Genomic DNA, 27,152 nt, shown 5'->3' with positions numbered 1-27,152 from the left:
TGATCAAAAATAATGGTTAAAGTGCAACATTTTCTTTAACAATTTTGGAAATTCTAGCTTAGGACAGTCTTTGGAATCCTTTGTTTTTAAGGACATGTGCTACACTCTCCTTTTAAGATTACGTGAGTTCATTGTCTCTTTCTGGTATTACATAAATAGCCTCTTGACTGACAAGGAAACTAAAATGATTCTGTTTAAATCTGTACTGCTCTCCTAAGAAATCTACATTCATTATTCCTGGGATGACTGAAAGATTTACAATAGTTTATAATCTGGTATCATTTCATTCTTCTTCTTGGTATTATTAATCACCTTGTCATGAAACGTCAGGAGAACTTTGTTCAGCTTGCATGATTTGGGCTAAGAAAGCCATCCTTTAATATTAATGTTTCTTAGGAAATTGGGTAGGTATCTTTGCATTCTGGGAACCATAAAATGGATGAATGATGTCCTCTGACTAGACATTAGATGCTTACAGGCTGCTGAAGCTGAAGAATGGTTGAAAAAGCCCTGCAGCTGTACCACAGTGGGAAGAAAAACGACCTTGCAGAGCAGATCTGGTTGAGGTCAATGTTTGGTTGGAGGATCTGCAGCCAGGGGTGCCAGGCAGGACGGTGTTTGTGGTTCTCCTGGAACTCTACATCAATGGTTGTGTCTCACTGGGGACATGAAACCCAGCTCCCAATTATTTGGTCATTTAAAGATTCTGGGTTGCATTTCCTGAGCCTGGAGGCAGTCAACCAGGATCCTGGCTGGCTTTCAGCTGCAGTAATTACAACTTGCCAGCTCAGATTTTCTCTGCCTCTTAAATCACATCCGCTATTTTTCACTTCCTTTGCTAAACTGCTGTGTCCCCTGTGCTGTTGTTGGTGATAATAGTTCTAATGCTTTGCCTATTTATGTAACGTTACTTTATCTGTAATGTCTCACAGTGTTTGTACAAGGAACGTCTGTCATTGCTTTCATTTTACAAATCACTGTTTTTATTGCTCGTGTTCCAGCGATACACCTCAAAGAGCAGATGCTTTCCAAAAGGAGGAAGGCAATGCCTCTCCTGCCCTCAAAGTGTTTTTTCCAGTGAGGAGAAAGCTCCTGCTTTGTCCCTGGGGTGCGTTAGCAGGGCAGATGGGTTTGGGATGGTGCAGAGTACCCAGGGCTGGTGAGCTGGTGGTGGGCAGGGAGGTGACATCCTGTGGGTGTCCCCCAAGGGGCGATGCCCACCCCTCTGTGTCCGGCAGGGCTCGGATCCGAGCTCAGGCCAGGAGAGGGCAGAGTGGGCTTGTGTAGGAGCAGGGAGCCCGGCAGGGGAAGCGCTCCGGGAGCCGCTGCCTTGAGACCACAGGGGTCCCAGGATGAGGGAGGAGACCAGGAGCTGACTCCATGTTTCAGGAGGCTGATTTATTATTTTATGATATACATTATATTAAAACTATACTGAAAGAATAGAAGAAAGGATTTTTTAGAAGGTTAGCTGAGAATAGAAAAAGAAGAGTGATAACAAAGGCTTCTGTTTCGGAGAGTCTGAGCCAGCTGTGCTGTGATTGGCCATTAATTAGAAACAACCACATGAGCCCAATCCCAGATGCACCTGTTGCATTCCACAGCAGCAGATAACCATTGTTTACATTTCGTTTCTGAGGCCTCTCAGCTTCTCAGGAGGAAGAATCCTAAGGAAAGGATTTTCCATAAAAGATGTTTGTGACACTGCCTGGGTCGGGCTGGGGGCCCACTGGGAGCGGAGCTGTGTCCCGGCTGTGATCCCTGGACAGGACTCAGAGCATCCCTCCCCTAAAAATGCCTCCACGGGGGGATGTTCAGGAACTGCTCCATCTGTGTGACCCTGCAAAGGGCAGAGAGCAGCAGGGCAGCCCAGGGATTATCTGGCAGTGAGGAGGGCAGCAGTGAGGAGGGCAGCTCTGAGCAGGGCTGTGCACACACACCCTGCGTGCTCCCAGGCTCGGGGCATCGCCAGCCAGGGGCTGTGCACAAATCACAATCAGGACAGGACTGCTGGGAACTGCCTTGAGCTGTTTGATTTTCCAGCTTCAGTCTCATTGCATGGTTATGGCAATGGGAAGATGCCAGCAGCTCACATCCCAGGCAGCAGACAAAGAACTCAGTGTTAAAACTTTTTAAGTTTTTTGACCGATCACACAAAGCAAAAGCACATTGACAGTAGTTCTATCCAATCACTATCAGCACAGGTACCTTCAAAATTGCATATTTCTAATACAATACCCGCTTGTAAGCCTTAAAACACAACGCACAGAACTCTGTTATTAAGTTTAAAACTTCCTAATATCTCGCTAGATAAACTTTTCTGTAGCTTAGGGAGTTATTCTAGACAAGCATTAATACACAGGCCATTGTTCTGTTTGTCCCTATCTATCTGAAGATCATCCTCTATTTGTCCACATCGGGGCTCATATCTGCAATTTCCTACCCCAAATGAAATGCTGTACTGTGGTTTATTCCTTTCTTTCCCCCTCCTTCCCTTCCTTAAATGCTTTCTGAGAGCTGTTGCATTTTCTCTTTATGAATGTGCTGTGCCCCGTGTGAGCTGGATATTGCAAATGCACTTCATAAAGCAAATTTCCCCTCTGGTCTGAAGGTTAAGAAGCTTTAAGTGAGATTGTCACTTTGCAGAACAACTTTCTTTTTCAGACTTGAAAAACAATGGAAATGTAGTTAATGTTCAGCCTGACAGAGTCTTAGCAAACATATTAAGGGTTTCATTTAATAAAATCATATTTCACTTCCATAGACAAGAAGCAGAATAGACTTGAGTCTTTTTTAATGAATAAAGTCCTTAGTAAGGTACTTGCAATCTTTCTTTATGTAAGGCTCATTCTCAGGTTTTTTTTTCTTTTAGGAGCTAGGAAGATTTAGTGCTGCATTTTCTAAATTGTGTTGTACTTCCTTTGGAACAGAATGTAAAGGGAAATGTATCTTAATGTTAAACAGACGTGAAACAAAAATGTGGTTTTTCCCCAAAGAAAAGTTAAACATTTGCAAGAAAAATGTTCTTCACGGCAATTTCAATTCTGTTAAAAACACATTTACTGTCAGAAAATAATGGTGCTGGATGAGCTCTAATAATAAACCAATTTGTGTGTACCAGGGGAGTGGACTTTTTCAGCCTTTTGTTGTAAGTCATGTTGGAAGGGCTGCCACTGGGCTACAAGAGCACGGATATTTTCACACTGGGATTTGTGTCTGCTTGAATTATGTGAATAACTCCATTGAAGTACAACTGGGGAACAATTCATCATGTGACTTCTTATTAAAACATTGCTTTTTTACTCCGTTCAGTGATGTTTGAGCAGCTCCATGTATTTTTCTCTCAGATTTCTCTTTTTAATTCTTTTTTCTTAAATGTTCTGTGTGCACAGTGCCTCTATTGTACAGAGCCCAGAGCACATGGCAGCAAACTCCTGATTTCTGGGGAACTGCCCTGCTGCAGCTCACAAATGCCATTAATGGGCTGCGTGTGAGCTGCGTTCTGGGGGCCCCAGGCTTGCACAGTGCTCCCCTTCCCTTCATCAGCCAATTTGTTGAGATCAGCAGGTGCACCAAAGCATGCAAATTTAAAATTTGCTTTCAGGAAAATGGAGTGGCGTTTTTTTTGCCCTGAAACGAGCTGTTTCTCTGAACAACACTGCCAGCTCACTTGCTCGGGAGGATATTTGCAGAAATGGAATGCAAAAGTGGTACAAATGCAGCCAAACTGAATACATTTACAGATGTAAAAGGCTCAGGCTTTTGCAGGCTTGTAAATCTCTTTGGGGTGAGCACTGTCACTCGGTGTGGATTTATGGAGTCTTGTGTCACAGGTCCCTAAACACGTCAGCCCTCAGGGGGGTTTGGTGCTGGTGACGGTGACAACGCTGCTCCCACCCAGCTCAGACACCTGCAGGGCTCTCCTCAGCACAGGTACCTTTCATCCTCCCTGGACCCCAGCCAGTCATGCTTGATCACAGTGTGGAAATTGGATTTGTCATCTAGTAATCCCTCAGTGATCGATAATTAGTTGTAATTACGCGCTGTTTAAGAGCTGAGGAGAGAAAATTGAAGTTTGTGGCCGGAGGAGGAAATGAAGAATGGCAGGCACACCAAGGTGTTTGGCATAAGAGAAATGCAGTTAAAGAGCTGAATTTTCACAAAGATCAGAGAGTCAAGCTGCCTTCTCCAGCCAGGCCAGGTCACAGGGCTGCAGGGGCAGGAGTTCAGGCTGAGCAGGATAATGCAGACCGTGCTGAGCTTGCTGCCCATACAGCATCATGACTGGGACAACAAGGAAGGTTGCTTTTGTTTGTACTCTCCCAGAAATGTGCCCAGTGTGAAGTGTCACAAGCTGTTATTTGTGAAGTATTCTTTGAAACTTTTCCTGTGTTTATAATCAGAACTCCTTCCCCCAGCTCAGTTTGAATTTTTGTCCAATATTTGAGCTAGGAGCAGCTGAAGTCCTCGAGTGTTCACTCACGGGACTGTGCATCCTCTGCACTGTCTCCAAAAAGGTACAGCCTAGACACATGGTTTGGTTTCAGATGGATGAGGAAAGGTCTTCCTTCTCTTCTTTCTGCTTTCTTCTCTGCTCCAAAGAGCCCAACAGCTCAGGTTTCCAGATGGGCAGGGACGTTATTCCAGCTGTCTCTGAAAATCTAGTTGTGTCTGTCCTGGGATTTCTGTACCAGCTTTGCAGCTAAATCTGCCACTGGTAATTCTTCTCAGCCACAGAGGCAGAGAGGGTCTGTGCTGCTTTGGAGTTATACCCATGGGTGATTGCCTCGTGTGGCTGATTGTCACTCTCTAAATAGACATGCAAAATGGAACTGTGTAACTGCAGGAGGTGGGAGTGAAGGAGCTGGAGCAGACCTATTACCCAGTGGTACGTGAGAAAGAGCCAGCAGAATTTATGGTTTCTGAAGGAGCAGTATATTTTTAAGCTTCTTGTATTCCTACACTTCACAGCCCAGATTAGCAGATTGTTGACAGCTCCATGATATATTTGCTGTCACCTGGCTGGAGTCCGAAGCAAGTGATAAATTTTTAGTTTGAATGAGCTTGTGTGACATGCAGTGACAGATATATTTTTTGTTACTACAAGTATGTAGTGTGTCCTGTGCTTGGGGACTTTGGTGCTATTCTTGCTGTGGTCGTGAGTGATTTGCTTGTTTTCCTTGTGCTTCTGCCTCACCATCCAAGGAAAGGTGGGGAAAATGACACGTTCCTCATTTGCTGTGATGGCTCCTTCTTTTTCTCCCCTGCCACAGGCTCGGATCATCTTCTTTGGGTTCAGCAGAGCCCATCTGCTGGCAGGAGGGAGCAAAGGCTCTGTGCAAAGAATCCAGCACTCCCAGTTGCTATTGCTGGATTTCACTCATCTTGGATATGTGTCACAGGAGTTTATATGCAGAAACTTGGGGTGTTTCTGAAGTGATACTACTATATTCTGGGAAGATGCACCTCCCAAAATACACAATCAGCATAGGAGAAGGGGCAGCGGGAATCAGTTTTGTCTTCACGTGACTGAACACTTGGAGGAGCTGAATTTACAGATTCTGATTGTGGGTAAAGCCTTAGTGCTCTATATTGGTGAGCTCTATTCTGACAATGCTTCAGGGTAGAGTAGCAAAGAAAAAAAATGTGAATATACATAATTAAAATGCCTACTTTAAACTTCATGTCATATTTTTAACACTAAATTGGAGTTAAGGAGTTCAGCTTTCCTAGAGAGTTTTCCTGAGGTTTTAAACCCTGGATGCTTCCAGAGAGCAAGAGATTTGGTGCCAACAGTCCCTCAAATTATAGGCCCTGTGCCATTTTTACATACCTTGGGGTGAAGGCTACGATAATTAATGGATTGCAGGGATTAATATTGTTTCCTTTAAGTGTAAGTTAAATATTTTTGGAACAAAATAATTAACCAGGAGCATAAACCCAGTTTGCTTTGATACAGATGGTAGAGACTGAGAGGGATGAAGAAGCAGGGAAGCTGCATCTTTCCATATCAAAGAAGTGCTTTGCTTTTGTGCTGGCAGAGCAAGGGATTCAGTCTGGGCAGAAAGTTTGAGGGTTGTGTCTACTCATCAATGCCTTGAGAGGGCTCACGTGTGGAGCTGACATTGCCTGGTTTGGTGGGGCTGTGTTTCATGGGCAGACAAGGATCTGTGTCCAGCCCAGAGGCATCTCTCCTCTGGCTCTGAGCCTGCCCTGTGACAGCTCTCTGCTGCTTGCCTCTTGCTCAGCTCCTCCAGCAAGCATCTCCAAAACTCTGATGTGCTTAGACATCAAAAATGGAAGGTGCACCTCTCTCATGTGATTGCCTGCCTTAGGGAGGAGAGCATATGTACAGCAAATGGACACTTACATAACCCTGTTAGCTTCCACTGGCTGATTTCAACTGTTGGTTTGCCACAGGGAGCTGGAGGAGAAGAATTAGGTAATATAAATAGAAAGATGACATCCTCCAAAAGAGCACCATTCAGCACATATTGCTGGCTGGCCTCATGGTTCAGAGCTGATAAGCAAATTTGGCCTGGATCCTGTTGCAGCATTTGAGGATGGCACCAGCAGAGCAGAATTGGCAATATCAGCAGAGGTGGACGCTGTGGATGTGATCCCTGCCCGCAGAGCTGCCTGCAGGAGCTGCTCTCTGTGGCAGAAACCTAGGGCCAAATTAATTGTGATTAATTTTGATTACAGACCATTCTCTTTGAAGTGACTCTCGAGATGAATTTGTCCCATGCGTACTTTAAAGGGCAAGTTGCTCACAAGTGCTTCTGCTAATGCATCCTCCAGGTTTATTTCAGATATCCTTTTTTTTCTTTCAGCAATTGGTTCCTGGTGCAAACACAGACACTTTGCATTAATTCCCTGCAGGGCTTCTACGCCATATTTTTAGGCTTTTGAGTGGCATTGTGGAAAACATGAAAGCATTATGGTAATGATCAAGGCCAATTCTTGTGTTCTTTATTCAAATATCAGTTCGGGGAGGGGGGAAAAGCTTGTGATGCTTAATCATGCAAAAATCCTCCTAAGAGCTCATTTAAGTGAGGGTTTGAGTGAGGACCTCAAGATTTGGCCCCTAGTGCATGATGGATTTTAACAACAGCGAGGTAATGATTAGGTGGAAGAATGTAAGTACAAGTGGTTGAAGTGCTGGCATGAAAAAAGAGTGAGGAGTATTGTCCGCTCAACACCACGAGGAGCTGTTGCATATGATTATATTTAATGAAAAGAAAAGTACAATGAATGCACTTTAAAGTGAATTCCTCCCCCTGTTCTTTTCATTTGTTTGGGAATATTCTGTGGGACTGACTGAAGGCTTTGTCTGGTCTAGCAGGAGCCTCTCAGCTGCCTAATAGGAGTGCAGAAAGTGTGGCACAGCACCTTTTCTTACTTATTTACTGATCAAAAGGAGTGTTTACAGAAAGCTGTGCTTTGCCCCCATTTCAAGAAAAGCCACCTGTGCTTCACTCCTTGAGGTCTTCTGAAAACTCTGTAATGGGAAGCATTTCCCACTACGAACAAACAGCCAAATTTATTTGAAATGGAAAATTTCTGATTGAAATGGGCATCTCAGAGCTTCCAGCTGCTGGCGACCGTATGGCAAAACAATTGCAACGTTTGCAATCTCTCTGCAGAAGCTGCTTATCTAACAATCAGGACAGCTTTAAATATTTATTTGAAACTGGTTGGTTCCAAGTACTGAAAAGCACTGGTTTTTCCCCCTCTTTGCCTAATTGAAACAGGGTCATGAGTGCTCAAGGTAGGTGACTTCAGGGCCTTGCAGGTCTCTGCAAAGAGGGAGAGGAATTGGGAAATGCTCGGGTTCCCTTGGAAGCTGTGTTTTGAAGACCTTTCTAAAAAAATGTGAAGATTTTGAGGAGGGATCAGGGGCAGAGCAAAACTCCCCAGATGTTTTTCCATTCATAGGTAGAGATTGAGAGGGGCAGGAAGCTCTGAGGTTGGGGCACTGGCCATGGGCTAAACTTGAGTTGGTTTTCTGCGTCATCTTTCCCCATTTTCAGCCAAGGTCAATGCTCACCTCCAGCTCTGCTGCCTCCCGTGCTCTCTGCTCACACCTGACCACTTTGCTTGGGTAGTTCGTACTTGGGGGACCTTTTGGTGGGTTCCCCTCAACTGATCTCTCACTCCTCTCCCACAGCTTGTTCACGAGTCTCCAGCAAAGCCTTTCCTGACTCCATAACTGTGAGACTCAAGGGCAGGACTCTGGAGAAAAACATTTTGTGCAGGTGCTGGTGTGGCTGCAGCAGGTGCCATGTCATGGGCTGATGGAGACTGGGAAGAGAGGGGCTGTCCATCTCTGTGTACCAGAAAGTTCTGTACATAGGTGCAGAAAGTGCAGAAAGTCCTCTGCCAACTAGGAAATGTGATTTTGAAATTTATCCTTACAAGTCCTTCTGACAGCTGTTCCTATTAGGAACTCAATCAGTACAGCATTGTGAATTCAGTCAAGTTTTCCCTTGACATGCTATAAATGTATTAAGTGATGAAATGTCATAGAACCAAAGCAAATTTGCACTTATTTCAGAAAGAAATCTGAATATGTAACTGTTGGAGTGGTGATGGGGTAAGCAGAGATTTGCATTCTTTTGCTTCATAATGGAAGTTCTGAATAGTTGGGTTGACCTCCCAGTTAATGTAGTGGTAATCCTGCTGTAGCCAAATTGTTTCTCATTTCTAACCATTTTTGATCAAGTTTGAGTCCAAGTGTTTGTGTCTGGTTGGCTCTGGTTTGCAGCTGATGGATTGACATTAGGAGGGTTCTGACTCCACTGTCCTACTCCCGTGTGTCTTTGCAGAATTCTCTTCCTGAGCCACAGGAACTGATCAGGGATGAAAAGGGGGAACCTCTGGCAAATCTCTTATTGTTTAAGCAAACTGCCTTTTGTCTTGAGTCACCTTGAAGAAAGTAGCTTTCCACTAAACAAAAGGGAAAATCTGCTTAGTACATTTTTGGTTTTGATTAAGAGCTCAGCTTCCAGCCGGCTGTGCCGCTAATCTGCCTGATGTAGAAATGGGCACCTTTTAAGAAGCTGCAGCCCAAAATTAATTTCAGCAAATGCATTTGCTCCTTGAAGAAGCCCTGCTAAAGGGTTTGAAGTCTGGAGATGCTGCAGCTGTTGGGAAGCTTGTCAGGCTCAGGAGGAAGAGCTGAGCTGTGTGCTGGACGTGTGGATGCGGTGGCTGAGCTGGCACTGCTCGTCCTGCTGTGATTTACATGTTAAAAATGTGCCCTGTGGGACTCACACCGGCCTTCAACCCTCCTCAAGTCCTTCCTGGGACAGAGCCATTATCCTCTCCAAGCACTGAGCCTGCAGGTGGCTGAGCCATCCATAATACACATTGTCATCTGCCAGACAAAGCTTTCCTGTGCCCTGCTTTTGTCACAGGTCCGCATTTGTCGCTGCCACCTCGGCACAGTCGCTGGCTGTGGGAGCCTTTCACAGCACAGCGCTCTGCAGGGAGGGACAAAAAGCCACTCAAGGACATTGAGGTCTCTCCTTGCTTTGTTTCAAGCCTGCACATCTTGAGATTTTTCTTATTCAAGCCAAAGAAAACTTCCATGCATGGGGTAATCCTAAGATTTGGCTTCATAACCTAAATGCAGCCAATTTTGTGACATCAGTACAGGGTGGCTGGGCTGAGGGAGGGCTCAGTGTTGTCTCCTTTTAGGGGCCTTTTCTTCTCTTTTCTCCCTCCCCTTCCACAGTGTATAACACATTTGGAGTTCTCCAAGGCCATTTCCATAGTGTTGTGATTCATCAATAATGACACTACTTTAAATCCATTGTTTGTTTACTTTTCATAAAAGTCCTCAGCTTTAAAACCCACTTTTCAACTTTTATTTCATTCAGATTTATATTGGTCTTGGGAGAAAAAAAAAATCCTGTGCTCTTTGCCTTTTAGCATCTGCTTCATTATCCATTATATTTCAATACTTATTTATTCCAATGAAGGAATATAAATGTTGAAGCATTCTGCAGAAAGTCAAATGAACTGCCAGCAGTAAATAGCATTTTTGATCAATTTATTCATTTTTCTTTCTGTTTGCAAATTGCTTGTAAATATGCCTCCATTTGTACAACTTTGGAATTATTCTGCAAACAGATTACTTGAGTTGTCTCGTAGGCAGAATTTCATCTGATCAGCTGTAACTTTGTGTTATTTATTTTCAAGAGTAACCCTCCTGTTTATGCAGAGCTTTGGCAGCACTGTCCTGATGCATTGGCTTGCACACTTTCTCTAGATCAACTTTTAACTAATTTGTAGGAGTTAAATAAACACCAATGACTGTGCTGTTTTATTCCAAGCTTTGATACATTTCCAGCCCTTTGTCCTTGTGTTTATTTTAGTATTCAAACTCATGCTCTGCATTCAGGTTGCAATTAGCTTTTCCCCCCAGTATTTCCTAGCAGTTCATAATGGGTTTGACCTGCCCTATCCATTTATTAGCCTGATCTTTATAAAAAGTCTTTATCATAGCACTCTCTGAAACATCTACAACCCACAAAATCCTGAAAACTCCTCTGCTGTGAATTTCCAATCAAATTTCTTTGCTCCACAGAGCAGAGCTGACTTGTGCAGGAGTTCTTAAGGTGGGCAAAATTGCTCCTTGTGAGACATTTAATGAAAACGAAATCTAAAATCAATGGTCACCTGCTGAAACAGCATCTTCCTAGGAATTTAAGATCTGAGCTCACTGGTACTTCATGGCTGGCATCTTTGCCTGATGGTGCTGGGGAATTCAAGTGGTCACAGAGCACTTTCTCCCCTTATGCAATGCTCTACCTGGCTGTGTAAAAGTAGTCTTACATCAAGTGTCATGTTCAGCATAAATTGAGAATGTGGAGGAGGCTGCACTTTTAAACCTGTGCAGGAAATCACATTAAATTCAATGTAATTACATTGTTCTAGAAATGTGATTATGTGTTTCAACTACCAGCCTCCCACTAAATTACTTCAGATCAGTCTCAATCTGTGGAACGAAATCTGCCTGATTTAGATGTAAAAAATGCAATAAATATGAGGAAATGCATTTTGCATTTATATTTTATGTTCACCTGTGACTGCTTATTACATTCTCCAAATCTAGCCTTTCTCCATCTCACCTGCTGCGTGCAGGGAAATTAAACCCTGACTTTGCTCAGTATCAGGATTTAGTCTTTGCAGCACCGTGTGTGTGACATTGGCTACTTAATTTCACATAAAGCTGCAGAGAGATCTTAACTGCAGGAATATTCAGTACAGAAAGGGGTTCCCCGAGTGAAAATAAGATAAAAGATTCCCAGGACTAAGCCAAAACATGAATGTAATGATACTTCCAAGGTTTCACTGTTCCAAAAAGTAGAAAAGATGGATAATACTGGTATTTCTGATAGATGAGTGTGAGATTACAGCTTGCAGACCCACTTTCAAACCCCACTGCTAGTCGGGTGGGCAGGGTGTTAAAGCTGAGAGCAGCTGTGCCTGATGTTAATTGAGGATGATGTCTTGACAGTGAAGATCCAAGCCAGGAAGGCAACACCACCAGGAAGGACCGGAGTGCTCTCAGAGCCACTGAAAATCAAAAGATGTCAGCCTTATATTTCGTGATTTTTTGAACGGTGCCTTTCTAATTTGAGCTCTTCATCAGCAAATCAGATCATTTATAGCCCAGGTATCAGATTAGAAAGCAATCTCAGCCCAGGAAAACACTGTCTTCACTTTTAATACCCACGAGTTATTGACATTGGTAATTGGGAATAAGGTTTTGTATCAGCAATTCCTTCCTGGGAGGACGCTGTCCCTGAATGCCTCAGCACCTGACTCTAGGATAAGGTCTGATACAGTGACAATAATTGCTGGAGGAAAAAATTACAGCCACAATCAGGCAGGCATCAGGAAACATCAGCCTTGCAGGAAAGTGCTCTGAAAGGTGAGCTCCAACTCCTGTTAGTGCTGCAATTGGAAAACATTTGTGACTTGTAGATGCAAAACTGTGTCCACAAAAATACGGGACAGATTGCTTTGCTTTTGTTTCTTCATCCCATGGATCTTCTGTGGGAATAAGCAGAACCATCGGATCAGGCTGCACTTCTCAACCTTTCAGTCCCAACAACATCTCCTGTGTGCAGAGCACCATGAGAATGGCTGAGTTTTTGAAAGGGGAGAGCTTGGTTGATGAATAAATCTTCTCCAGTTGTTCTAACTTAAGCAGAAGATGATTTTAAGCCTCCCACCCCACCCTCTTTCCACACAAAGTCTCAGTGAATGAGGCTTCTCCTTTGGTTTAATGGCTCTTTGGATGTCTCAGCAGTGCAGCCACAAGGGCCATGGACATCGAGGCTTTGCAGCTCTAGAAACCACTCAGATGTTCTGGGAAGATGAAGTAGGGAGGAGCAGAATTAATCCTTCTGTCTCTTTCAAGATGTTTTAAGATCAGAAAATGTCATTTTCTGAGAAGAGCTGGGGAGGAGCTCAGGGGGAAAAGGGCTTGTTTTCAGGAATGAATCCCCTGGTCTCTAGGACTGGGCTCCTGAAACATCTGAAAGTGCCTGATGCGGGAGAGCAAGGAGCATTTCTTCCATCTTGGTGCATTTTATAAACCATTTCAAGTATAATAAAGGTCCCTCCTCCACCCTCCAAATTGTTATGAATATTCATGGACACGTGATGAGCGACATTATTTAATGAAGAATTTTATCTTTTTGTTTTGCACTGCTGTATCAGATTTTTCACACCCTGAGAAATACATTTTTATGTTAGCTGGCCTGCTGAGGGCCTTGTCTAGCCCTGCTGTCAAGCCTGGAGAGCAGAGCTGTCCTGCCTGTCCCCATGTCCCCAGCTGAGGAGGAAATCTGCTCCTCCGGACACCCTGGGAGTTGAAGGCTCCCTAGAGACAGCCCTTGCCCTGCAGGCACAGGGCAGAGGAGCCACCAAGACACTTGTTTTACACATCCCCCTGGAGCAGGAGAGGAGCTGCTGCTGTTTTCCTGCTCAAGCATAACAAGCCATAATTAGTTTAGCCCTGGGTTATTGGTCCTTGCTGCACAGGCTCAGGAGATGTGTGTGTGCTCATGTTCCTTGTAGTTAAGGATTCTGGTGTAAAACCACGCTGGCATCACCCTCGCTCCGCTCACAGCCGGGCTTTGACCGGCCCCAGATTTACAAGCAGATGTTAAACATCCTTAACACATGAAGATGATTTTGCCCCCAGATGCCAAGCTGTGAGACCATCACATGGCACCACGGAGCTGAGAGCACAGCGTGCTGCCCCTTGTTAGCATGACTTAACAGCTGATTTCCTTTATTGAAGGTTTGGAATCCCCCCTAAGCACAGCAGATTCCCTTGCTGAATTAGATTGTCTTTCTGTGGTTAGAGCCTGTATATCAGAGCAATTGCAGTATTCACATCCTCCAAACAAGGCTCATTAATCAAGAATTCATGACTAACAGGGTTAGGGACTAGTGAAATTGGGAAGGCAGAAGAGAAATGGGAAGTGCTCAATGCTCAGTTGGATACAGTGTCTCACTGTGAGTGTTTTTCTCTGAAAATCACTGAATTGTTATAATGGATTGTGGCTGGGTTTTGAGGTAGCTGATTCTGTGCCCCACAGCCCCCCTCAGTGGGAAAGCCTGGTTTTGGAGTGTTATTGCAAACACAGTGTTTTCTTTGACTTGCTGAAAGTTTAAGAGGCTCCCTGGTATCTAGCACCTAGGCCTGTGTAGTCTTCATAAAACATGAGTTGTTCCTCCTCTCCCTTTTTGATTGTGACCTTTGGCAGAGATAGTTTTTCCTCTGGTGGCTGAGGATGTGTAAGGAGCTTGAATCATAAAGAGTGGTCAAGAAAATGGGCTATCCAAAACCAAAGCTGTGAGAGTGGCTCGTTCCTATCCTCAAAAGTTGAGTTCCTTTGCTTTTTGTCCTCCAGAAGTTCTTCAGAGCAGTGCTGAGTGTTGGAGCCACCTGTAAGAATCAGCTGCTGCTCAAGGACCTTTGTTTAATCCTTCCCCCTTGGCAATCTCCTGAATGAATGCTGATTGTCCCAAACTAGAGAAATATCTCCTTTAACGAGGATGCTGTGACTGAGCTGTGGTGGAGAATCTGCTGTCCTTGCAGGGACAGTGCTGGTTCTGCAGGTGAGACCAAAACAGAGAAGTCCTGGTGGCTACAGCTGCACTGGTAAAGGAAAAATACTAAAAAAGGAAGTTCTAGCATGGTGTTAGGAAGGAATGGGAAAGCTACAGAGGGAATGGTCCCATCCCTCTACTGATTCAGGAAATGAATTCATCTCTAATCCTGGAATACTCTTCTGAACACAGAGACAAAATGAGAGCACATTCCCCTGCCACTGAAGCCTCCAGTTTTTGGTTATGGCCTCTTTGTCTTGTTCTGTCCCCAACTTTTTATTACATGCACAGGTCCAGGACTAAGGTCTTTGTTAGAGATTAACGATCTGGAAATGGATTTGGCCTCCTGAAATCTGCAAATGTAAAAGGAAGTCAGAAGCAGAGTGTGCAGCTGCCTGTCACCCTGCTATTGCTGTGCCAGACCTGTCTGTCCATGCTAGATCATGTTGGGATCCATCCTGAAGCCAGCTGCTGTCTGTGACTGATCTTCGGCCCTATGAACACTTGAGTTTAATTTAAAAATTGCTGTAAGGATTAAAGAATCCTTCCCCAGTCCTGCTGGTCCAGGGTGAGTAATTTCTTTCGACAGGCAAGTAAAATGCCATTGGTTTCTTGCATTACCATCAATCACTCTGGTAAATGGCAAGTAGTTTTTGTGTGGTGGCTGGTAAATTTTCCTGACAGCTTTGCAAGGCTGGAGAAGCTTTCTAGGTTGTGGCAGCACTGTGAGCAACTCACTTTGGAGGGCTGAATCCTCCTGAACTCTTTCCCATCTTTGGCTCTGGAGCTGCTGGGCTCTGTCTGTCAGGCATCAGCTTGCAGGATGATGTTTTGGCCAGATCTGAAGAGCAAAAGCTGGGACTTGGAGCTTCAGGGTGTCCAGAGGCAAAAAACTGTCTGTTCATCTTCATAGCTGGAAACATTGCAGGCAAATGCAGGCAGACAGGGTTTGGCACCATCCATTTGTGGGGCTTTCCCTGGAATTTAATGGATTGTGGACCCAGCCAGCCTCTGCTGCACAGCTGGGCTCAGGCAAGAGACCAAGCTGGGGACTTGCAAAATTGCAAAAAAAGTTTGCAGAACTGCAGAGTTCCAAAGGAGGATTCAAAGAGTCAGTCTACCTGCAGAGGGTTCAGGAAGCTCTTGAGAAGCACCACCTGGAGAAAGCAAACTGGGCTGCCAGAGAGAGAAGCTGTTGGCACCGTGGCCAAGGGCTGACTGGAGCACCAGACTGAAGGGCTGACTCCTGAGGAGGACCTGGGAAAATTGTCTGCAGGTTAAGGAAAAAAAATCTTATGGTGAAGAAAGGAGAATGGAGGGAAAAAAACCAGGGTGAAAAAAGTCTTTGATGTTTTATCCCAGCTGGAGGGCTGTTCTCATCAGAACTGGCTCGTTATTAGCCTGCTCGGTGGTCATTGGTGCCTGGAGTACAAACCACATAATCATAATGCTCACTAAAGTTTTCACTACCAGCAGAAAAATGCTTCTCTGCTGTAATATATGGTGCCACCTTTTCAAGAAAACTACTGGCCTGAGCTATGCTGGAAATTGAATTCTATCTTGTGGAAAGGGAGATTATTTCCTAAGGTTCCCTTATTCACCGTCCTGGCACACAGTGCTCAAGGTAAAGGTGCACTCCAGCATGATTGATTGGCAAGCGTGAGAGGACTGCTGTTCCATGTGACAGGGATATAAAGAAGGATATTTTTATTTTTTGACAGTGAAGGGGAAATGGCATTACTAGCAATATTCAGCAATGTACTCTGCAGCCCCAGTTAGCTCTGCATATTTTATGGCCTCCATTTTCTTTCTTCGATTAAACAACATAAAACCCCATAAAATACTCCAATAAAAACAACAACTACTAGTTCAGGCAAAGTTCTTGTGGCCTTTTTAATTCTGGGAGGATTTTCATTGCTGTGTTGTTTTTTTTTTTCCCACTTCCCTCTGACTCCATCCCTTGTGCTCGGGTCAGTGTCTCCTTGCCACAGCATGGGTGGAGGTCCTGGTGACAACCTGTTCTGTGCTGCTTTCAGAGTGCTGAGCAAGCATGGATAATGCAGGATAGATCCTTTAAAGACCACTCCATGCTGTTAAACAACTGCTGGATGTGCCAAGGGCTGGGATGAGTTCAGTGGAATTAGAAGTGTATACAGTTTTCAAAGATCTGCTCTTTTGAATGATCATTTTTAGTTTATTTTTCTGCTGGTGCAGCTTGAAGCAACCCAGGAAGGTTCTTTTGGCCCTAAGTCATATATGCTGATGTCTGGTAAAAGAGAATTATTATAATAATATATTATAGGATTTAATAAACTTTTAAAAGGAAATGTCTGAGACTCCAGGATGGTGAGCAAATTCAGCTGCAGTGATGGAGTGTTTTAAACGCTGTAAACCCTGCTCCAGTGTTGACCAGGACATGCCATGGAGCTCGTTATCTGCTTTTGCAAGGACAGGGATGGAAAGTTTTTATTTTGTTATTGTTTAGGTGCTTCCAGAGTCTCTGACCTTCAGAGCTTATTTTTATTTGTAGAGGCAGAAAATGACCCTTTTATAACAGTGCTTTGTCTCCCAGGAGGCCTGAACTCTGTTCAGGCTGCAAATGTTTTTGCAGTGATGATCTCTGGAAGGAGCCTTTCAATAAAAAGAAACCTGTAAGTAGCTTTGTCTTTGCAGGAGGAAACTTCTGCCTTACTTTGATTTTTTTCATTATGGTTTCCAAAGCTGTGTTTCTGGATGATTGCAAGAATTCCAAGTTCAAATCCTTTGAACTCCTTCAGGCTGGTAATGCATATTCTCCCTTAAAACTTCTGGGTTTTAAGGAAGAGTTTCATTTCTTAGAGCACTGCATTGGTTTCAAGGTAAAGGACATGGCCTGAGCCTTTTAGATCTTTCAGAGAAAGGTTGAAGAGACTGGAGGGGCTTTGATTTTTATTCTGTAGATGTGTTACAGAAAACCACTCCAGCTTTTCACCTCTCCTCTCTGCAGAGAAGGTTGAGCACAAATTGTTGTGCTGGAAGGAGGAGGGCACTGAGTGCAGCCCTGGGGATGTCTGAGGGCACTCCCAGCTCCAGGGACCACAATCCACACATCCCAGCCCAGTTCATCCCACAGAGGCACTGGGATGGAGGAAAACATCTCTGTCCTTCAGTGTGTGCACCCTGAGGAGGGAGGGAAGGCAGGAGCTGCTCACTACTACAAGGATCATTTATGCTTGGAAGAAGACCTGTCTCCTTCTGATTTATAGCAGGAATGGTTAATTCACGTTTATTGGATATTTGAATGTGTAACGTGTCCAATGAGCTCTAGGAATTGTGTGTGTGTTTATTTGCAAATTCTGGGCGATTTTTCCTGCCCTCCAGGCAGGCAAAGGACAGAGGATCTGCTCCCTTTCCATGCTGGAGTAGCAGGGTTCTCTGGAGCTGGGCTGGTGGGATGCCAGGGTTGACCACCCAAACATCAGGCCTGTCCCACTGCTGTCACATTCCTGGAATTTAGGAGCTTTCAGCACAATCTAGACCCACACTTGCTCATATTTTGATTAAAGTCATTTTAATGTCAAAGGTACAGCAGTGTTTTCAGGTGGGCTCCAGTAAATTGTGACTTTTGGTTTTATTCAGAACAAGCCAATTGTTACAGAACTTTTTGACCTGCAGTTTGAAGTACTACTGGAAAATTACAGGAATACATTGAAATTCAGTATCTGTACAATTTTTAGGAATAGAAGTACATGGTGTCTCCATAGAAATAATAGGGTTTTTTCTCCTTGCATGAATTTCCAAGCAAAGGTGAGTAAACATCCTTATTTTGAAGTTGCCCAGCGAGTTAAATGGTTAATAGCATGTCTTGAGTCAATAGATTTGGACCTGATGTCTCCTGTCTCCGTGCCTGGCAACCCTTTTTCTCCCAGAGGGACAAAATTCCACTGTTGACATATTTCAAAGGAAACAGTGCTCACTGTGGGAGACGGCGTTTTCATCTCGTGTTACATAAAGGCTTCAGAACCTCTCAGGTTTCCATAGCAGTGTTGGAAATCCATATAAAACAAGTCTGGTTTGTGACAGGAATAAATAAGAATAAAAATTAATAGCTTTAATTTCAAGCCAATTAGGATGCCTTTCTGCTGTTTTTCTAAGCTGTGTTTGCTTACCTGAGAGAGAGAGGGAGGGAGAGGGAGAGCAGTTTGAAAAATGGAGTTTCTGCTGAAATGTGAAGATGAAATCTTAAAATGTCTTCTCTCCTTTAAAGAAATGACAAAACTTGGGAGTTTTCATTTGGATATGGAAATATAACCTGATGCTTGGCTGCTTTGAAGTTGATCACATCCTCTTTGCTGATTTTATGAGCATAGTCTTATGCCTAGAAAATGTTTCTCAGACACCTTCCCTTTCAAAAAAAATTCCTAAGGAGGGGTGACACCTCTCCTTCTGACCTTGCTTCACAGATGTCAAATTTAACATCTCAGTGTTAAACAAGCACATTAAAATTCATCAATCTGGTCATCTCAAGCAGCTGAGGAACTCTCCTAAAGTGTTGAGTCATTCTTAGGAAAAATGGGGGGCTCTTGAGAGAAGCTGCTGCATTTTTTTAAAGAGAAGTTACATGCACAGTTTGGTGAGAAGAAGGAGGAAGAATTTTTGGTAAAATACTCCCTCCATCATCATATCCTGTTTTTCATCCTGCCTTATTTTTATCATGCTTCTGTAAAAGCTTCCTCAGAATCATAAGCCATCATACTCAAGGGGTGGTTGTGTTAATTTGTCTTCCCTAATAGTTAATTTATCACATGGAAAGCGCCTTACTGTCAGAATCCAAATTAAAATCCTGTTTACTCTTTTCATTATTCAAAATCCAATATGCTAGTGAGCTCCATGTTTTACATAATGTGAAACATTTGATGGGCTGGAAAAAAAGAAAAGGTTGATAGCTTCACCTTTTTGGGTAGAAGAGTGGTAATTGTGATCATTCTAAATCTTTGGCATTGATCCCCTCCATGATTCCAAAGGGTTTTCTGTCCTCTGAGCCATTGGGCTTTTTTCCTGTCAGCCACCACTTCTGTTGAGCAGATTTGCTCCTGCCTTGCCCCCCTGAACCTGTTTCATCTGCTGTGTCCTACCCAGAGCTTTGGGGCTGCCTTTCCTCCCTGAGCTGGGCTGAGATTTTGTGTCACTAATAGCTGCTCTCAGGGAAGCTGCAGCCCCAAAGGCTTGGCAGGGTTAAGTACAGCAGCTACAAAAGGTTATTTATAAATAACTGGTGCAGGGAGGAAGTGAGGTATGCCAGGGGGAGGGAAAGGCACATTTCCAGCTAGGTGTGAAGGTGGGAGAGCGCTGGGGTGGGAGCAGAGCACAGCTCTGGGGCATGTGGGGCCAAGGCAGGCAGAGCCAGCACACCCAGCTCTGCTTTTGGGAGCACATTTCAGCCAATTGTGCACTGAGGGTCGGCCACTGGAGCAGCTTTTAGCATGGACCAAATTCAGATGTCAAATTTTAAGCAGAACTCCAGGTGACTTTGGAAGTTGCTGCCTTTCTCTGAGCATTAATCTGCCTTTAACCCCAAGGGCACACCTGGGGGTTTTGTCCCACCATTATTTCACTGACCACACTTATTGGCCCTGTTTTTTTTTTTTTCCCAGAGCCATGCTGAGCTTTTTGCCTGCTGGTACCTTCATCAAACCCTTTTACCTGGGGTTTCCTTCAGTCTGGTGCTTTGCAGTTGCTGTTTCCAAATTGCCATCTGCTCACCATGTACTTACACCTCTCCGTGGGGCTGTGTAGGCTGCTTGTTTTACTTTGCTGTAAATCAGAATATTCCTTGTGTTTCTACTCTCGTGACCTCTCTGGGGAGGGCTGGGGTCTTTGCAGGGTCTTTATGTATTTTGAAGTGTATTTTACATACTTGGAAAAATAACTCTGCTTGTAGTGACATTAATATGGAATTGCAGAAGCAAACACAGCTGCCCCAGTGCTTCTATTTTAAGGAGAATTTGATGGGGAAGTAATTTGAACATAAATCTGTGACAGGTCTTTTAAAATATAAAAGAATAAATAACTAAAGCTCTTGGGAAAATATTTTGAAAAATAAGCACTCGCTTAGCTTGTGAAGATTGAGGACCTGATCCCCTGAGCTGTTGTGAGTTCTGTGAGAGGTGAGGCAGTGCAGGGCTCCTGATTCTCACACCCCAAGGCCCCAGCAGCAGGAAGGGCATTGGCAAATTTGCCTGCCTGTTATCAGTGGCTCTGCAGCAGGAGGAGGGTGAAGATACCAAAATATTCCTTGGCAGCTCTGGGTCTAATTCCTGGTTCTGCCATGTGTTTGCTGGGTGACTTTACATCACCTCATTTCCCCATATTTCTGGATTACCCACGAAGAATTTTAATCCAGGAGGCTCAGGAAGAGAGAGGAGAGGGATGGTGCCTCCCCCTGGGGGAGCTCCCTCTGCCCTCATGCATTTCCCAGGAGGTTTTGCTTTCACACCCTGTTGGGGATGAACTCCTGACTGTCTGTGCCTCCCTCCCAAAGCCACAGAGTGCACTGGGTGTGGGAGCTGTGAATCACAGACCTGCTTCTCTCTCTCCCAGCCAAACCCCTCTCCTTCCTCCACTTCTGCAGGAATCCTTGTATTCCATCCTCTATAAAACACTGCCCATCTCACCCACACCCACAAGTCCCCAGATGTTATGTCTGAGCTCAGTGGTGATTTTAATTTCTAATGCTTGGTTTAATGTAGCCTAAAACGCACGTATTTTAACTAGAAACTCCCCAGGGACCTGGTTCAGAACTAATTGCTTGCTGTTTGTGCAATTCTTCAAATATGTTAAATGCTCTGTGAGGGCTTGGAATTACTCAGCTCTGCTCTGGTTTGGTCTGAGAGATGGGGAGGGGTGTCTAGCTGGGAATTGGGAGGGATCAACCCTCATTCTGGCTCTGCAGAGAGAATAATTTTGGGCAAGTTGACTAAACTGGTTACAGCTTGGATTTCCTGTAGGGAAAGGATAATGGCTTTATTTTTAATTGGGCTAAAAATGTGTGTGGAAGGGCTGACTGCAGAAATGGTTGGAAATTACAAATGAAATTTATCATAACTGTTATTATTAGTACGTCATTGAGAGTGAATTTAGCTCAGATCATGCTTTCCCCCCTAATGGGAGTGGGGAGGGGATAGGAGGATTTCTGAAATAGCTCTGAAAAAGTCGTTTTTCACATCATTTTGAGCATTTCCCATCTGCTGTGAGCACATCTCTGTTTTATTTCCTAAATATCTTTTCCTTCTGTTTCTATTTTAAAGTTCCTTTTGCCAAGACTTTACCTCCCAGTTCCTGCTGCCAGGCTTGGGGCTGGGGCTGTGTGACAAGCAAGGATTTACCTTTCAGATTTTGCACTTAATTCACTGGGAGGCTGTGGAATTCCCAAACCATGTTCTGGGTGCATAAACCCCTCCTGCAGCTCTGAGTTTTTCCCCTCCCAGCCCTGGTGATTATTTGTCCCATTTTCCTTGTGCTGGGAGAAATGAGAGGAGAGGTTTGGCCTGGCTCAATTCACAGGGTCAAATACATTTTGGGCTGGGATTGCATTTTAAAAGAGTTTCTGGTTCCAGGTTGGCAGGCTGGGAATGCTGCTCCATCCAGCCCAGCACGTTTGTATCTTTATATTCCACAGTAAATGGAAATTTTTTTGCCCCTCTCATTTCAAAAAATTATAAAAAAAGTAATTAAGCCATCTTAGTGGTAACAGTTACTTATTGGGTCATGGCTCTGTGAAATACTTCAGCAGCTCCTTTCCACACAGTTTCATGCACAGAGATGGCAGAGTTTTTGTCAGCTGGCAAATTGAAAGGACATCAGATTTTTTTTTTCAGGCAATTCCATTTATCCTTACAGCTCCCTTTGAGTTGGCAGAGCAACACTTTCCAGTATTTTATACGTGGGGAAGGGAGGTATAAGAAAACTAAACGATCCACCCAAGCTTCTAATTGAAGCCTGGCACAGAGGAGGGCCCACACACGTGCCATTCACCATCCCTTCTCCAGCTGATGGCAGCTCTGCTAGGAATTTCTTACTCCTTTTTGAAGCCTCAGTCCCCAACACTTACAATAATTTTTGTGCCTGTGGAGTTTGGGGGAAGAGTTAAAGATATGAATCACTTATCTGAGGAACAGTAGGCTCAAACTCCCATATGTAGGCTGGTTTCATTTGAATTTCTTGACTTTTACTAAGTGAGAAGCCAAACGTAGTTTCTTCCTTCTTTCAACCTTCCTGGCTCTACTGATATCCAAAAATGCAAAATGACATCTTGTCTCAGCCCACCAGAGCAGATGCAATGCAAGGGATTAGACTGGAATTTTTCCTAAAATGCAGCATTCTGAGACACTTTTGGAAAAGGTGCCCGGGGAGCGGCGAGCGCTGTTCACTTGCTGCTCACCCAGAGAGGCAGGGGGGCACAGCCAGCAGGGCAAAACCCACAGGGCCTCCTCTGAAGGGGCACCCTGAGGGGGAGCCAGCCCTGGAGAGCCTCACCTGATGGCAAAACCCAGCTCAGACACAAGAGATGAACAGCAAAGCTGCCTGGCTGAGGGGCTGGGCCAACAGGGGCTGGGTGGTTTGGGGTGCAGGGTCCATGAAGGAGGCTGGGACAGCTGGATGGGCAGAAAGAGGGGGGTGTTGGAGCTCCTGCATCCTCACAGTCTGTGTGAGCACCCCTGACGGAGGCAAAGGGCAGCAGCTTCAGGAGCAGCTGCACAGGGGTCCTGAATCCTGCCCAGGTGTGCAGGAACTGCATCCTGGAGCTCCTCATCCTCATTGGAGCTCCTCATCCTCGTTGTAGCTCTTCATTCTCATTGTAGCTCTTCATCCTCGTTGTAGCTCCTCATCCTCGTTGTAGCTCCTCATCCTTGTTGTAGCTCCTCATCCTCATTGGAGCTCCTCATCCTCGTTGTAGCTCTTCATTCTCATTGTAGCTCTTCATCCTCGTTGTAGCTCCTCATCCTCGTTGTAGCTCTTCATCCTCGTTGTGGGTCTTCATCCTCATTGTAGCTCTTCATCCTCGTTGTGGTTCTTCATCCTTGTAGCTCTGCATCCTCATTGTAGCTCCTCATCCTCATTGGAGCTCCTCATCCTCGTTGTAGCTCCTCATCCTCGTTGTAGCTCCTCATCCTTGTTGTAGCTCTTCATCCTCGTTGTAGCTCCTCATCCTCATTGTAGCTCCTCATCTTCATTGTAGCTCCTCATCCTTATTGTAGCTCCTCATCCCCATTGTAGCTCCTCATCCTCACTGTAGCTCCTCATCCTCATTGTAGCTCCTCATCCTTGTTGTAGCTCCTCATCCTCATTGTAGCTCCTCATCCTCGTTGTAGCTCCTCATCCTTGTTGTAGCTCCTCATCCTCATTGTAGCTCTTCATCCTCATTGTAGCTCCTCATCTTCGTTGTGGCTCCTCATCCTTGTTGTAGCTCCTCATCCTTGTTGTGGCTCTTCATCGTCATTGTAGCTCTTCATCCTCATTGTAGCTCTTCATCCTCACTGTAGCTCCTCATCCTCATTGGAGCTCCTCATCCTCATTGTAGCTCCTCATCCTCATAGCTCTTCATCCTCATTGTGGCTCCTCATCCTCGCTGTAGCTCTTCATCCTCATTGTAGCTCTTCATCCCCATTGTAGCTCCTCATCCTCTTCCTCCCCAGCTTTGGTTCAGGACAGACCAAAGGAGCTGCTGCAGAGTGAAGCTCTCTGCAGTGCAAAAGCTGTGTAGGAGGACATAACGAGCTTCTGGCAGATGGGAAAAAGCTGATGAATCCTGAAATTGTGGATAAGTTCCAACTGTCCTGGTGTGCCTGTCCCCCCAGCATCTCCTGCCCTTCAATTTACCTTTAATTAACCAGGATTTGACCTGGGTGAAAAGTCAGGTTAGAAGTTTTCAGACACATTGTCAAGAAAATAATGGGAACTTAAGAGAATGGTGACAGGAATTTCTCAAAAAAAAAAAAAAGAATTTGGCTGGGGAAGAGAAAATTTAAAAACAGGTACTTTGATTTGTTTGGATTTTTTGGTTTTGTTTTTTTTTTTTTTTTGCCAGGTCCCAATGATTTTTTTTTCAAAAGTGGTTGACTAATGAAAGAAAATATTGAATCCATTGCTCAGGGCCTAATTCTCTATCTCATGTGAATTACAACTCAGGCTGAAATGAAGCCATGAAGGTGTCTTGCAGGAATTATTTGGTCCAGAGCAATTACTACAGAATAAGTGAATGTCCCTCTAAAAAAAGAAGAGGAGGTGATAGGAAAGGGCACATCAGCTTTGAGGAATTCTGTTTGGAGATGTGAATGCCTGTGGGAAAGCAGGAAGGACACAATTAGAAAAATATCAGGTACAATCCTGCTACAGAGAATATTTTTCATCAGCTTGGCTATGCCAGGCATGGATTTGACCCATCAAGTCACTAAAGGCTTACAGGCAAAAATAAGGATATCATAAAAGCAGGATGAATTAATTCCTTCTCAGAGGAACAGACTGCCCATGGAGCTGTGAACTCACTTTGATCCAAGCCCATGAACCCAGCCAGAGCTCCAAGGAAGTTTTTAATGGTGTGACACGAGCACCAACTGGCCATGAGGCATGGGGTAAACCCATCACAACTCACTGTTAAATAACACTCCAGGTCCCAGCAGTGCTGTTCCATTCCACCATATAACTAAAAGGTCCCTCTTGGCTTTGCTTTTAATTAATTAAGTCGCAGCAGTGGCGCGCGTGGCGCTGCAGCAGTTTCTCTCTGCCTAATCGTTCTCCAGGCATATTTGCAGCACTCCTGTTGTAATCCCAGGCTTGTTTCAGGAGTCAAGCTGCACAAATGAAGTTCCTGCTAATAAAAGCAGTTTGTTTCCTATTCCTTGGCAATCTGTTCCTAACGCTGAGCCTCGCTGGAGCGTGGACTTTTTATTTTTGGCAAATTTTATTTTTTCTGAGCCAAAACCCGGCGACATTTCCCAGCTACCACACTGCTCTCAAACTCCAGCCATTCTCAGGAAATCAAAGTTTTCCATGTCAGCATCATTTTATTTTCGGCAGCAGCAGTCTGATGTGCCCAGTTTGATAGATCCTGCTGCAATGACATAATTGTTTTCCTCCCTCAGTCTAGGATAACTTACTCCTTTTCTCTCCTTCCTGCATTATGGTCTTTGAGCAATGAAACTCATTTTTTTTTTCCATGCAGACATGCCTAATATCAGAAGATACCTCACTCCCAAAGGTTTGCAGGCAGGAGGATGTATTTTATATCCCATTGCTCTTATTCCCCATCTCAAACTGCCGGACAGACATAGCAAATTAAATCAACTTATGCTTCATCACATCTGTTTCATTTGTATCAGACTGGTGCCGCAGAAGCAGAAACCATTCTTAATCTCTCCACATTGCTCAAGTTAAAGTTGACTGGCTTTGCACATAATGAAACTCATACCTCACCTCTGTAAATGACTGGACCTGGTTTATGTTTTCAAAGCAGAGTGACTCGTGGTTTGCAGCCTGTTATTGATGGGAGAGGGAGTATTTCCTCTCAGCCTCCTGGTTCACCTCTCTGGGTTGATCTGTGGCTAAGGTGTTTTGCAGAGGCAAACAGAACTCCACAACTTTGTGAAAGTTGTAAAGCTGGTATGTTTATTACAGCACATGGAGATCACTCTCCCTAAAAGACAAGTGTGCCTCTGGGAACTCCAGGTCCCTTTTTATCCCCCTCTCAAATACATGTGCATACAATTTCACAGAAGGTTCATACATATCCATTCTTTAAAAATTTCACGTGACATTTGCTGCAAATTTTTCTTTATCAGAAAGAATTCCTGGGTCAGGTTGACCTGCTCTCGCTGCAGTTTCTGTCTGTCTGTCTGTCCCCCCTCCTTATCTCTGTCCTTCTCTGAAGCAGTTTCTATGAGCCTAGGCTTTTTATGAGAACAGGCATCAGACTAAACAGCAACGTTTGCAAACTACAGCCTTAACTCAGAGATGCACCTTTCACCTAAACCAAAACGGATTTCTAAAAATTTCAAATATATATATTTTTTTTCCTCTTGAAAACTTCCACTATGTCTCAAAGGCAATCCTTGCTGTCCCCGACAGGATCAGGACGGGCCCAGGAGTGAGGATCTCGGACATCAGGGTGAGCGACGCGGACCAGTGGGGAGTGCAGGAGGAGACGGACAGCGCCCGGAGCACGGCCACGCTCACCTGCGTGCACAACGACCCCGGCGCCACCGACAGGTGAGCCCCACACACACAAACACACCCACACCCCATCAGTGAGCTGCAGCACTGCTCCTCTGCCTCCCTGCAAAGCCAGACATCATCTGCTGATAGCGTTATTCCCCTTTGGTTTCACTTCTTGGGAATAGATTATTGAATTAAACTGGAGGCAGCGCCCTCCCAGTCCCAGCTGACATCTGCTGCTCATGGCGCTTCGGGGCAGAAGAATTCCTCTTGCCAAAGAGCCAACAGAAAAAATGTGAACAGAACCAGAGAATTGGGTTCTTTGACAAGAATTCCTCTTGCCAAAGAGCCAACAGAAAAAATGTGAACTAAACCAGAGAATTGGGTTCTTTGATGAGAATTGGGTTCTTTGACAAGAATTCCTCTTGCCAAAGAGCCAACAGAAAAAATATGAACAGAACCAGAGAATTGGGTTCTTTGATGAGAATTGGGTTCTTTGACAAGAATTCCTCTCGCCAAAGAGCCAGCAGAAAAAATATGAACTAAACCAGAGAATTGGGTTCTTTGACAAGAATTACTCTTGCCAAAGAGCCAACAGAAAAAGTATGAGCTAAACCAGAGAATTGGGTTCTTTGAGAAGAATTCCTCTTGCCAAAGAGCCAACAGAAAAAATATGAACTGAACCAGAGAATTGGGTTCTTTGACAAGAATTCCTCTTGCCAAAGAGCCAACAGGAAAAATATGAACTAAACCAGAGAATTGGGTTCTTTGACAAGAATTCCTCTTGCCAAAGAGCCAACAGGAAAAATATGAACTAAACCAGA

At 44.5% G+C, this 27,152-nt stretch overlaps 1 protein-coding gene across 1 annotated transcript in view; it reads left to right on the top strand.

Moving 5' to 3' along the window:
* The window catches only part of LOC129128470 (transmembrane protein 132B), a 228,052-nt gene that overhangs the window by 72,046 nt on the left and 128,854 nt on the right, over window positions 1-27,152 (top strand). The window contains exon 3 of the mRNA XM_054645799.2: window positions 26,242-26,382. Coding sequence (XP_054501774.2) covers window positions 26,242-26,382 — 141 coding nt within the window. The remainder of the gene's footprint in view (window positions 1-26,241; window positions 26,383-27,152) is intronic.

The sequence above is a fragment of the Agelaius phoeniceus genome, chromosome 18 (assembly GCF_051311805.1).
Source record: "Agelaius phoeniceus isolate bAgePho1 chromosome 18, bAgePho1.hap1, whole genome shotgun sequence".
Classification (NCBI taxonomy): domain Eukaryota; kingdom Metazoa; phylum Chordata; class Aves; order Passeriformes; family Icteridae; genus Agelaius; species Agelaius phoeniceus.
The sequence above is the reverse complement of the archived record's forward strand: the minus strand, read 5'-3'. Positions and strand labels throughout refer to the sequence as shown.